Here is a 14,125-nt window from a genome sequence, read left to right on the forward strand (position 1 = left end):
TGTTTGTTGTGGGGGAGGAAGGGAAAGGAGAATGTTAGCAGCTTTGAGACTCCTTAGGGTAGTGATAAAGCGGGATATCAAATCCAAACTCCTCCTCCTCCTCCTTCAGAGGCAAGTGGGGACATGGATCAGAATTTGGGGCATATCAGGACAGTAAGGAGGAGAGTTGAGGAACATATGGCTTGGAAACTAGAGTAGGGGATGTGAGCTGACTCTACAGTAATGATATTAGTTTTGGGGTGAAACAAAAGGGTTTCGGACAGGAGAGCAGGAAGGCTCCAGCAAAGTGACAAGCTTCATTTGTACTTGTTCACCTTAGCACTTTTTCTTTGTTGTTGTTGTTGTTGTTTATGGAGCCAGGAGAGGGTGAATGACAGTAGAGGTCAGTCCATTAGGGCGAATGAAGCCCTGACCCACCAACCTCAGTCTGTCCCCAGCCAGCTGGGGTGGCTCTGCCTGCCCTTGGGTCTGGCTCCACCTCCTGTTGGTCTCCCTACATTCAGCCCTATAGTCTGCATGGGCACCAACCATTGTTGGTGAAAGAGGGTCAATGGGCATAAGAGAGAGCAAAGAAGCCTGTCATCCCGGTGCCAGAATTGTAGAGGTAGTGTACATGGTGTGTGTGTGTGGGTGGGTGGGTGGGTGGAGGTTACACTAAGTCAGTGTTTCCCAACCGGTGTTCCGCGGCACACGAGTGTGCCGTGAGACATCGGCTGGTGTGCCGCGAGATGCCTGGAGGGAGGCGGGCGAGTCGGGCGGCGAGAGGCGGGGCGGCGGCGGCGAGGAGAGGCCGCGCCTCCTGCTGCTGCCTGGCGCTCCTCCTCGCAGCCGGCAGCGCTGCCTGGGCGCCTCCGCGCGACTCTGCCTCGCTGGGTTTGGTCTCCCAGCAGAGACGGGTCACACGCGCCCCTCCCTCCCTCCCTCAGCCTGCGCGGAGGGAGAGCCAGAGAGAGGCATCGCTCCTGCGCTCCGAGGCGGATTGAGCGCAGCTGAGAGGAGCTGCCGAGGGAAAAAACTTTCACTTTTGTGCGTCCCTCCCGGCGTGACGCTGCACGCTGACGTCACGGGGCGGGGCTTTAATGGTGGTGTGCCGCGAGATTTTTTTTCAGTAAACAGGTGTGCCGTTGCCCAAAAACGTTTGGGAAACACTGCACTAAGTCATAGAAGATGGGTGTATCACCAATTTATGTTGGAAATGTGAAGAGATTGAAGGGACATTTATACACATGTGGTGGGGGTGCAAGAAAGCCAAAGATGATATTGGGAGATGATATACTCAGAACTAAAAAAGATGTTTAGGGTTCCAAGAAACCAGAGATGTTCTTATTGAGTACAGTAGAGGGGGAAATACCCAAGAAAGTACTTAGTCTTTTCCTCTACGCAATAACAGCAGCCAGAATAATTTATGTCAAAAGGTGGGAGGACAAAAAATAGTCCCGCGAATATAGACTGGCAGATTAAGCTAATAGAATATGCGGAGCTAGCAATGTTGACTGCAAAGATAAGGAATCAAGATGAGTAGGAATAGTATGGTGGATATTTAAAGAAATATAACAATCAGATAAGCTTCTAAGTGGGGTTAGATATATGAGCAGCAGTTAAAACAAGTAAAAGAGGGGTGGTAATTAAGTTGATGCAGCTTAACAAGGACAAAATAAGACCTCACCGAGGGATGTGTGTGGAAGTCAAAGAGTGTAAGATAAATGATGACAATTGTATAACTGATGTATCAATTAGGATCGGGGCAAACTACATGTTACACACAAAAGTGTGTTAACTATAGGCCAGTAACCCTTAAGAAACTGTGATTGATATTAGGGAAGTGGTAGCAAGGAAGTCTCGTGGTGCAACGGATCTGTGTGCCTGGCTGTTAACCAGAAGGTTGCTGGTTTGAGCCCACCCAGGGATGGCTGAGAGCACAATTCCTACATTGCAGGAGGTTGGGCTAGATGACCCTGGGGGTCCCTTCCAATTCTACGATTCTATGAAATCTAAGGTGAGGGAGAATGAGAGAAGGTGCTTAATCCTCTCCCCACCTGCTGTTTTCAAATTCTCATTTTTCCTCCCTGTGGGGTTTTAAATGTATGGTTTGCCCTTGCCAGGTTCTAAGAATGGACTACTTTAGTCTGCTTTTAAGTTTTCAGTTTAAGACGTGCCCAGAGAGGACTTAAGAAACCTTGAGTCTACATCAGACTTTTAATCTACCTGGGAAGTTTGCCACCTCTTGTCAGTTCTTTTTATTTATGGGCTGACAAGAGGCCTGTAAACTGAGACAGCGGTAATATGTACAAGATTTAAGAAGCGTAGGCTGGGGAGCTACAGACAGAGTCCAGTAACCATTTGGAGCTGCAGGGACTGGGAAATGCTCATGGGGCCTGGAAGCAGGCTAGCGGGTGGCAATCGTCTGCTCCACCAGGCCTTTGAGTCGGCACATCAAGGCCTGCTCCAGATTTGAGGGGGTCCTCACCACAGTGTCCTTTGGGGGTCTTCTCCCATGCCTGTGAGCCTCCCACTAATCAGACCCTGTGGTGTGGCACTGGACGGCACTGGTTTTAATTTTCCCACAATGCCCCACAGAGCCAAGCTGAGTGTAACTCCAGGGTATTGTGGGAAATTTTAATGGCTCCTTGTAGCTGCCTCCTGTTGGGTGAACAGGGGGAGGGGGTTTAAGGCAGGAATCAGTGCCGGTGGGTCGCACCAGACTTTCGGAACCAGGCAGTTGCCTGGGGGTGCCAAGTGCTGCTACCAGCCCAGCTGGATGAGGGGTAAGAGAAGAAGAGAAGAGTTTGGATTTGATATCCCGCTTTATCACTACCCGAAGGAGTCTCAAAGCGCCTAACATTCTCCTTTCCCTTCCTCTCCCACAACAGACACTCTGTGAGGTGAGTGGGGCTGAGAGACTTCAGAGAAGTGTGATTAGTTCAAGGTCACCCAGCAGCTGCATGTGGAGGAGCGGGGAATCAAACCTGGTTCACCAGATTATGAATCTACTGCTCTTAACCACTACACCACACTGGCTCTCCGCAGAGAGACCTGAGTTGCAGACCCTCCGAGTGTCCCTACTTTCCAGGGACAGTCCCGGATTTCTAAAAGCCGTCCTGGTTTCTAGTTTGATCCCAGAATGTCCTGCTTTTCCTTAGGACGTCCCTATTTTCATCAGAGAAATGTTGGCGGGTATGGAGTTATCCATCTGAAAGCAGCCCTGTATAGGGAAGTTTTCAATGTTTAATGTTTCATTAAGTTTTTATATATGTTGGAAGCCATCCAGAGTGGCTGAAGAAACCCAGTCAGATGGGTAGGGTACAAATAGTAAAATCATCATCATCATTATTATTTTATTATGGAATAGGGTATCCCTATTTTCACAGGAGAAATGTTGGAGGGTATGGAGTCGGCAGAGTGGGTTGCATCAATTCAGGCTGCAGGTAGGCAATCACATTTTAAAAGCTCTACAAACATAGGTGGGGAACCTCAAGTCCAGGGATCAAATGTGGACCTTCAGGCCTCTCCTAGCTGGCTGATGGAATTATTCTGCAAGCTGGACACAGCCTCCTCAAATCACTCCCCGCAGTGGTGGACTCTGAGATCTCAAAGTTCAGTGGCACCCTGTGCAATGCCAAAATTCAGTCCCCCTGCCTTCTCAAGCTCCATTCTAAATCATTGTTGTGGCGCCCTCTGTGATGATTCTGCAGATCTGCCCCCATTGCAACTGAACCAGTCGTGCTCCCCTAAATTCGCCTCTGCTCCCCTCACAGGCCCTGCTTTGCACCCCTAGTGCTTTTGCCTGGTTGGAATGTGTCCTTGAACTCTGATGATGCCCTTTCCTTGCCTGGGTGGAGGATATACAAGGGTGTGTCAGTGTGTGTAGAAACCAGCCTACTGTATGAAGGTTGCTCAGAAGGGAAGACGGCCCTTGGGCTGAAAAAAAATGCTTCCCTGCTCCTGCTTTACAGCGTTAAAAATAAAAATAAAACTCCCCAGAAGTTCCACAAAACCCAAAAGTTAGCATCTGAGGAAGTACGGAGAGATCACGTGTTTTCAATATAGGTGTTTTCCCAGGTTCAAACTCCTGCAAAAACAGGAATGGGACACCTCAGGTGCATTGGCCAAATGTGCCCCTCCAGGCCTCTCTGTGTGGCCCCCAGAAATCTCCCCAGGCTACACCCATCACTGGCCGGCTGCCAAACCGCAAGACATCAGCGCAGGTGGGCCCTGCCACTGCCTGGGTCTCAACCACTGCCCTAGAGTGGCAGGTGTTGGTTCTGGGCCTGCAGTTTTGCTCCCTTCAAGATCCGGGACTGGAAAAGAGGAGCGTGTGAAATTGCATACCCTCTAACAGTTCTCCAATGAAAATAGGGACGGCCTAAGGGAAAGCAGGACATTCCAGGATCGAACCAGAAACTGTAAATCCGGGACTGTCCCTGGAAAATAGGGACACTTGGAAAGGTCTACAATTGGGAATCCCGAGAATGCAGTAACTCCAACAGGAGCTGAGTATGGTGGCACAATGGGAGTGGTTTCAACGTACCTCGGGTTACATATGCTTCAGGTTACATACGCTTCAGGTCACAGACTCTGCTAACCCAGAAATAGTACCTCAGGTTAAGAACTTTGCTTCAGGATGAGAACAGAAATCGTGCTCTGGTGGTGCGGCGGCAGTAGGAGGCCCCATTAGCTAAAGTGGTGCTTCAGGTTAGGAACAGTTTCAGGTTAAGAACCGACCTCCGGAACGAATTAAGTACTTACCGTATTTTTCGCCCTATAGGACGCACTGTCCCATAAGGCGCACCTAGTTTTTTGGGGGGGAAATAAAGGCGAAAAAATTATTTTCCCCCCAGGCGCAGGACTGGGGCAGGGGAAGCCCGAGCTTCCCCCACCCCAGCCCCCAAACAGGCAGCTCTCTGCAAGCCGTGGGAGCCCAGCGCTGGCTCCTGCTGCTTGCGGAGAGGTCCGCGCAGCCTGTAGAGTGAGAGGGGTCGGTGCGCACCGACCCCTCTCGCTCTCCAGGCTTCAGCGAAAGCCTGCATTCGCCCCATAGGACGCACACACATTTCCCCTTCATTTTTGGAGGGGAAAAAGTGCGTCCTATAGGGCGAAAAATAGGGTAACCCGAGGCTCCACTGTAGTGCATTTACAATATTTTTAGTCTGCGTTTAAGGGCAAAAGCCTCTGAATTAGTGGATTGCAGACTCAGCCTGGCAGAATATGGAACATGGACATGGGCTGTGTCTATACCATACATTTATAACACGTGGCTCCCCCCCCCCCCGCAAAAAAACCCTGAGAACCATAGTTCCCCGTCACAGAGCTACGATTCCCAGCTCCCTTAGCAAACTGCAGCCTGCAGGATTCTTTTGGGATGGGGGGTGGGGAGGAGGTCATATGCTGTGAATGTATGTGTATGCAGCCTTCGGCTGAGAAAGCCCACTCCACGGGATGACCCTGGGCAAGTGGCTCTGTCTCAGTCCCCCATCTATCTCCCAGGCTTCTTGAGAGGCTAATCAAGGTAAAGATAATAAAGCACATTGTGCACTGTAAGTGCCGAGTAAATGATTCATGTAACTCGATCTGGAAGTGGTGGGTGCTACCATAATTAGTCTAATAAGAGAGCTGAAAAACTGGGCTCCTCCTCCTCCAGATGTAGGAGACAGAAGCTCAGAGATATTTCGCCAGTGGCCCAAGCAGTGGGAACTCGTGCATTTACGGGAGGCAGGGATGGGGAACCTGAGGCCTTCACAATGTCGCTGGACACAGGGCCAGCCCACCTGTGAGGCGAGGTGAGACGGCAGCCTCAGGCGGCAGGGTCCACCGGGGCGGCAGATCTCAACACCAATCATTTTATCCCCCTCCCTCATTGCCCCTGATGTAGATCTTCCATGACCCCCTTCATTCCTGGTGGGGAATGAGGGAAGGCCATTTCGGGTGCCGTAATGTCTTGGGCTGGCCCTGGTTTGGACTACAACTCCCATTATCCCAGACCATTGGTTATGGTGGCTGGGACAGATGTCAGCTGGAGGGCCACAAATTTCCCATCCTTTACTTAGAGGCAAAGAAAGGCCTTTCTGCTTATTTTAGGAGCTGAAACTGCCTTGTCCTCCAGCTTTGTGGCTGCACAGGGTTTTGTGCCTAACAAAGCTGAAAACCTGAAGTAGCCGAGTTTTCTGAATATGTCAAAAGCAGAACCAGGACCAGTTGCTTTATATTCTTGCCCCCAGATGTAACAAGAGTAGCTGCATCTGCCTAAATCAGCAGCTGAGGCAAAGTAGATGCGACATTAGCAGGTCTGGGTGTTTAAAATCTGTACCTGCCGTAACTGGGGAGGTTTAAGAAGGAAAAGGAGTGCATGGGTGCATAGGAGAAATGAAGTTCAGCTCACGTTTCATTATGAAGCTCCCCAATTCCTGAAACATATGAGGACTGAAACACAGCTACCCTTCAAAATCTGCACTTCTCTGAACTGTGTGGTGCAGTTCTCCAGACAAATAACGTCTACAAAAAATTGTATTTTAAAGGTGAAGTGTGTGCAAAAAAATCATGTATTGGTGAAAAGAGCATGCAAAGATGCATTATATTAGGGGAAGTCGCTTGCAAACAGTGTACATTAGAGAAAACTGCATGGGAAAGTGTTTCGGGAAATGCTTCCGCTAAATGCTGATGGATTTTCATGCTGCTGCAGAAAGGTGGAGAACTGAAGACAGGAAAATGGGGGAAACCAAAATCGACAGATTCATCCATCCCTAGTGAGTACAGAGGGGTTCCAAGGAAGTAATCTGTAGCAGTGGCGGCAGGTTAGCTCTCCTCATACCCTCTTTTCTTCCTTAAATCAGCCCCTCCAACAGTTCCTTTTATGTGATTGTAGCAGATCCAGGTTTAGACACACAGATCTGCCACCACATTTAGTTTGGCCCATTGGCGAGCCACCAGGACAGTTGGTGCTACATAGCGGTTAGAGCATCGCACTAGACCTGAGGAGGCAGACCTGCTTCACGAGTCTTATGGGATGTGTGGCCTAGTGACTGGCCTGCCTCGCAAGGTTCTTAGAAGGGCAAAATGTGTGCATAGGATGATATTGTATGCTGCTCTGAGCTCCCTGAAGGAGGGGCAGGATGCAAGTGTGGCGCTGTGGGTTAATCCACAGAGCTTAGGACTTGCCGATCAGAAGGTCGGTGATTCGAATCCCCGTGATGGGGTGAGCTCCCTGCTCCTGCCAACCTAGCAGTTCGAAAGCATGTCAAAGTGCAAGTAGATAAATAGGTACTGCTCCGGCAGGAAGGTAAAGGGTGTTTCCGTGCGCTGCTCTGGTTTGCCAGAAGCGGCTTAGTCATGCTGGCCACATGACCCGGAAGCTGTACGCCGGCTCCCTCGGCCAATAAAGCGAGATGAGTGCCGCAACCCCAGAGTCGGTCACAACTGGACCTAATGGTCAGGGGTCCCTTTACCTTTACCTTTTTAATGCAAGGATAGTACATTACTGTCTACATTATTGGGTTGATGTAAAGATTGCTGAGATGATCTAAGCGAGTGTTTTGAGCATGGCAAAGCAGTAGTCTCTCTTTCTGAATATAATATAAAATAAATGTTATCATGCCATATCATAAAACAGGTTTGCTGGATCAGGCCAAAGTAAAAAGGTGAAGGAGCCCTGGATGGTTAAGTCCAGTCAAAAGCGACTATGGGGTTGCAGCACTCATCTCGCTTTCAGGCCAAGGCGTTTGTCCACAGACAGCTTTCCGGGTCATGTGACCAGCATGACTAAACCGCTTCTGGCGCAACGGGACACCATGATGGAAACCAGAGCGCACAGAAACACCGTTTACCTTCCTGCCACAGTGGTACCTATTTATCTACTTGCACTGGTGTGCTTTCAAACTGCTAGGTTGGCAGGAGCTGGGACAGAGCAACGGGAGCTCACCACATTGCGGGGATTTGAACCGCCGACCTTCTGATCGGCAAGCCCAAGAGGCTCCGTGGTTTAGACCACAGCTCCAACCGCGTCAATCAGGTCCGTGGCCCACTTGATCTAGCATCCTGACCAGATGCTTATAGTTACAGATAGGCAGTGCTTTTTTCAGGGGGATCCTCAAGGGTATGCAGTACTGGCATCTCTTTTTGTTGCTGTTGCTGTTGCTGTTGCTGTTGTTGTTCTTAAAAAGTGTGGCATTTAACAACTTCATGGTGAGTACTGGCACCTATTTTTTCTAGAAAAAAAGCACTGCAGATTACAATTGGACTTGGGGAGTACAAAAGAAAAATAGGAAAATCCTTTAGATTTTTAGCTTCTGGGAAGTCTTTTGTTTTTTCCCTTCTCCAACCGTAAGGCATCTAGCCACAGAAATATGCTTTCTACCACTCTCACCGCTACTAGTACTACCACTAATAAAAATTATTATAACTTAAAAAGACATTGTTATCCATTATGGGAATACATGTATGCTACTCCGGGCTTTCTAATGCATTCTTTCCATCCATACGGGGCCTCAGCAGTTTCTTAGTAAATGTTATTCTTTTTGACAGGCATGCACACGTTACCCATAATCCAACATGTTTCAAGCCAAGGCAGGTAAAGCAAAATCAGCTTAACCGTCCAATGGGAATCAGGAAACAAAACCTTTAATCACAGTCACTTAGGGCTTGCTGCCTTGAATGAAGTGGATTCTCGTCCACCTAAAGTCTGTGTCATAATAAATCTGACGGTCTTTAAAGCTACCCCTGTTTGGCTTTTGGGCCCCATTCATCTTGGCCAATCCTCCAGGGGCCAAGTAACAGCACTGGGTTTGGCCCAAAGGGGTGCGGCTACCCCACAATCTCTCACATGCACACTAAACAGCCTGGATAGCTCAGTTGGTTAGAGCGAGGCACTGGTAACGCCAAGGTTGCAGGTTCGAACCCTGCATGGGATAGCTGCAAATTCCTGCATTGCAGAGTTGGACCAGATGATCCTCAGGGTCTCTTCCAACGACAGTTCTATGAATCCATAGCAATCCTCAGGTGATTCATGCAGTAGGGGTCTTACTGCTATCTTTTCGCTAATTAAATTATCAATCTGATGAGTGGGGAGGAGGTAATTTCCATCCACATCAGTGTGCGGGGTTTCCTCCCATTCCAGCTTTGTCTCTGCTTCATTTGGTTTTTCTTTTTGCTGCCGTCACCAAAATTTGGGAGAGGGGCTTCGGGGCGGCGGCAGATCACAAGCCCCTGAACTGGGGGTTAGCAACCCCTGTTTTAAAGTGCCACAGTACTCTTCATTACTGCAGCAGACAAACATGACTGCCCCTTAAACTTGTGTGTAGAAAGCAGCCACAGAATTGTAGAATTGTGGAGTTGGAAGGATCATCTAGTCCAACCCCAGGCAAGGCATGAATCTCAGCCAAAGCATCCATCACAGTTGGCCATCCAACCATCCAATCTCTGCTTAAAAACCCCAAGGGAAGGAGAGTCCACAACCTCCCATGGGAGACTGTTCTACTGTCAAGCAACTCCTTCTCATCTTCTTTGTCACGAGGTTCCCACTTTATCATATCCCACCTTTTGACTTGAAATCACCGTGAAGCCTTCAAAGACTCCTGACAGAACCACCAGGCTGCAGAGGATGAGACAACCATCCAATCCATTCTTATTACAAGCACTAGTGCCCCTCCTGTGTGTTCCCTCTTTACTCTCAATAATTCAGACTCTTGAATTCCGTAAGCCAGTAATGGCCAAACTTGGCCCTCCAGCTGTTTTGAGACTACAATTCTCATCATCCCTGACCACTGCTTTTGTTAGCTAGGGATGATGGGAGTTGTAGTCCCCAAACAGCTGGAGGGCCAAGTTTGGCCATCATTGCTGTAAGCAGTCAGCCAAAGTAAACCGAACGCATCACACCATAATGCCTGTTGAGCCATTCGCTATGTGGCTCAGGCAAATGAGCCAAGCCACACGCTACAGAGGAACGTAATAAGCAGATCAATACCTGTTCCTTCTCAACTCCCAAAGACTGTTATATACCAAGTATGAAGCAAATCCTATTCACAGAGCAATCCCATGCCCTATTACTCGGAAGTCCCACTGTGTTCAACAGGGCTTGCTCTCAGGTGACTGAGCATAGCTTGCAATCTCACTAAGCCTTCCTAAAAGTAGTAGTAGTAGTAGTAGTAGTTGTTGTTGTTGTTCCTCTTCTTCTTCTTCTTCTTCTTCTTCTTCTTCTTCTTCTTCTTCTTCTTCTTCTTCATGAGCTTCAGCAGTCTCAAGTTGCAGCTGTTCTAGAAGCCACAGAGGAAATACTAAAGATGCCCCCCTCCACCAATTTCACTGTGGGCTCCTGCAGATGACCTATTTATTGAGTGTTCATCTTGATTTGCTTTCACAAATCTTATATAGAAGTTAGATTATATCTGGTCTGTTTTGAGTACAGGTATTTGTTCTGATCTGTCTGCAGGATGTTTACACACCTCTGTGAATCACATGTTCATCTCACACTTTCCAATGCGTTTCCTTGCCACTCTCCTAGGCGGAAAAAGTCTGTTTCTTTTTCAAAGTGGATTTGTTGTGCTGGGGCGACAGAGTGCTTAAATCCACTTTAATTGCGTCAACCTAAATTCCCAGAGATGCTCTTGTCTGGAAGGGCCTGAAGCCCACAGAACAGAAAAATCACATGATATCCCTAATAAATATATCCAGTTGTCTTGAACTCATGGATACTTTGCTTCCACAACACAAAGAGCAAGTTAATTTATTTTATGTTTCCAAAAGTTAACGTTAGTTAATTAATAATCAGTAGCAACTTGTTAATTAGTTATAATTCCCTCTTATAGCCACTGTCCGCAAAATTGCAAAAAAAGATTGCCCCTTCAACAGTTTTGAAATTAGCTTTTTTCCTCTCGATTAGCTTGAAATCCTTTGGGTTTTTTGCCCTATTTCTGACCCAACAGCCACATTTGCATGATCAGATCTTGGCTGAATAATCCAAGATATGCAAAAGCATATCCTTTGCTACCTCTCTTTACATGAGCAGTAAAACAACCCAGGAAGCATGAGTTACTCATAGCTCCTTGTTATGCAAAATCCCAAAGAAGACAGGATTCAGACGCCGATTTTGAACTGCATCCTTGCTTGTTTGGAAGCTGTTCATCATATTTGTCTTGGCTTTCACATGATAGGAAGCTATGCTTAACTGTGACTTTCTGGTTTGTTTCACCACATGCGCAAAGAGGCAGCAAGGGGCTGTGTTCACAGGCAAGCTGCGCATGCATTTCATGGCTTATTGATTTGATGCTGCAAGCATAGATAGAGAGGCTGCCCTAGAATTTCACTCACAAAAATCAGAAAACTTCGCTGTTTGGACTGGAGGTAGTGTATGGGTTTTCATGAGTCTAAAGAACAACACACAGAAACTGATTATATTTGGATATGAGTAAGATGTCACCAGAAAGGGTGGCCTTTATGCCGTTAATCCACTTAAACTCTGTGCACCTTTCCATAGTCACATTTCAACACAATTCCACCTTGCACACAACCACAGATTGCCTAACCTCTTGGGATCACCGTCCACTCACCTGGGGGCATCGAAACTGTCGTAGGAGCCAACCGTGTAGTGCCTGAAGAGTCGCTTGGCTTTGTCACTGCGGCTCTCTGTAAAGCAAAGCAGAGAAGGCGTGGGGATTAGGGTTGCAGAAGGGAACTTGGTACACAGACAGCATCTTCCTTCTTAACTTTGGAACCTCCTGTCCTTTCTGCTGGTTCCTCTGGCAGTCAGTGAGCGGCAGCACAAGCTCAGCGCAGCTGGTGGCATGTCCAAAGGGGGGGAGACAGTCAGAAAGGGGGAGCTATTAGTGTGTCAACCATAGAGAAGAGGGGAAAGGAGCCAAAGGGAAGCTGACTGCATGCGTCCCTATTTTCCAGGGGCAGCCATTATTGTCTGGCATTTGTCCCTAGTAAAATACAGCCCCAATTTTTGTGTTTGGAGGCGACCGTGAGGTTGCCTTTTACAGTTGTCCTTAGCACACACATGTGCACATATGTACACTGGTGGCATGTTATTACAGTCATACCTTGGTTTTCAAACAGTTTAGTTCTCAAAGCTTTTGGCTCCCGAACGCCGCAAACCCAGAAGCGACTGTTCCGGTTTGCAAACTATTTTTGGAAGCTGAATGTCCAACAGGGCTTCTGCGGCTTCCGATTGGCTGCAGGAGCTTCCAAACATTTGGTTTCTGAACGTTTTGGAAGACAAACGGACTCCCAGAACAGATTCTGTTCAACTTCCAAGGTACAACTGTATTGTAGTTAGTAGTAATATAGCTTTGGATCTACAATGACTGGTAGTCACTGGTGACAAGGACTCCCATGCAGGCAAGCGAGTGAGCTGGTGGAGTGCTCCACCCCAGGGGTAGCCCATTCCATTTTGCCGCCTGAGGCGAGAGGAGAAGGTGCCGCCCTGTGCATTTGCCACGCAACCTCCTTTGCTGCCCCCGCCACAGGTTGTAGCCTCCAGGTTGCGGTGAGATCTCGTGAGAACCCCGTGGAACTGCGCAGAGGTCTCTGATGACGCTCCAAAAACCGGAAGCTAATGCAGATGCTTCTCCTTACATCTCTGGTTGTGGTAGAGGAGGTCTGCCATGGATTCTGCCTTCAGAGGTAGCTATCTCAGTCTGCCTTACGGATGGACCATTCCTCCTCTGCACCCATCATAGAAACCAAACAGGCGGCTACGGGAGGGAAACCCCCTACTTGGACCCTGCATACAAATGTATTGGGCTGCTGCCGGAAGGCTGGATCTCTCCGGCCCTCCTCTGCCATGCCCTAGCAAGGTAGTAAAAAACTGTGCAGGCTAGTTAGGTTTGCAGTCTTACTTACAAAATTAATAATAATAATAATAATAATAATAATAATAATAATAATAATAATAATAATACTTTATGACTGGTGCCAACACTACAATTCTTTTGGCACCAGAGTAAAACCTTTGTATTTGCCTGGGCACTTTAAGTACAGGTGATTGCTGTTAGTCCGTTCTATTGCTTTAACTGCTTTAAAATGTGTTTGGTCTCCCTGGAAGAGGGTATTGCATTTATCTGGGTATGACTAGTTTAGTCGCATCACTTGTACATACCCTTGCACCTATGAGGATGAAGGGTAGTTCATATGTATAAAAATACATTTGAACATAAATGTCCTTCTTGACACTTTGCCGGCCCCCCGCCCTCTGCCACTCTAGAACTCTTTTGAGCAGGGAATTGCCTCTTCTTTCGAGTAATGATGAAGGCACCATCTAGTGCGCAGGCTGCTATTTCGCACATTGCATCTGGTGAGGCTCATTTTGAACTGTTAGGCGTAGTAACAACATATTGTAGGACAATTCTGTCTGGGAGAATGTGCTTAAATCGCATTCATCAGATTTAGCCTGTTAAATCTGTCTCAGTTGTCTATAAACAAAGAATGCCAACCTACCAGTTCCCCTCGAGGCCCTGCCTAACTGCCTATCGAGATACTAAATATTGCCAGATGTGTTTTGAGTTGCAACCAGTGTTATTATCAAGGTGCTGGTACTCACCATGAAATTGCTAAAGTAAGTGCCACATGTTTAACATTTGAAAACAAAAAAGGTGCCAGTACTGCGTACTCGTGAGTACCCCCAGAAAAAAAGCACTGATTGTAACTATTTTGTAGTGAGCACATACAGATCCAATGAGATTGAACTGTCTCATTAAATAATCTTGCGTTTACAAAAAGGGAACCAGTTGCAGCCAGTTTACCAATCCGGTTACTCACACCCCCTTCTTTAGAAGCCAACGTGGGCAGCTGATGGCAGCAAAAAAATAACGCAGCCAGCCAGCAAAGTTTCCAACAATGTGCAACGTGTGTGTGTGTGTATGAAGGGCTGCGAGTATAGGAGCATCATTGTAAATGTGCTATGGTCTGATTCGCACATCATGTTAAACCGAAACATGATGTAGTGGAAATTGTGGCTACTTTGCTCCTGCCCGATTGTTCTGCTGCTGAGTTAAGCCATGCCTCGGGCTTAGCATGTTGTCCAAACCTAGGTTCATGGTGAGACTAACCACAAGCTGTAACCAAGATTTGTCCCATGGGTTTGTCCAGGAGAGTTAATGGCTCAGAGGTCACGCTAAGTCAAACCATGGTTTAGTGC

At 47.7% G+C, this 14,125-nt stretch overlaps 1 protein-coding gene across 7 annotated transcripts in view; it reads right to left on the reverse strand.

The window, feature by feature from the left end:
• SHANK1 (SH3 and multiple ankyrin repeat domains 1) overlaps window positions 1–14,125 on the reverse strand; it is a 113,179-nt gene that overhangs the window by 37,483 nt on the left and 61,571 nt on the right. For all 7 annotated transcript variants that reach the window (XR_014518092.1, XR_014518093.1, XM_083469395.1 and 4 more), the window contains one exon: window positions 11,535–11,610. Coding sequence is in view for 5 of the 7 variants with exons in the window: in XM_083469395.1 (XP_083325521.1) it covers window positions 11,535–11,610 (76 nt within the window). In the remaining 2 variants the exon portion in view is untranslated. The remainder of the gene's footprint in view (window positions 1–11,534; window positions 11,611–14,125) is intronic.

This window comes from Podarcis liolepis, assembly GCF_965112155.1.
Source record: "Podarcis liolepis genome assembly, chromosome: 13".
NCBI lineage: Eukaryota > Metazoa > Chordata > Lepidosauria > Squamata > Lacertidae > Podarcis > Podarcis liolepis.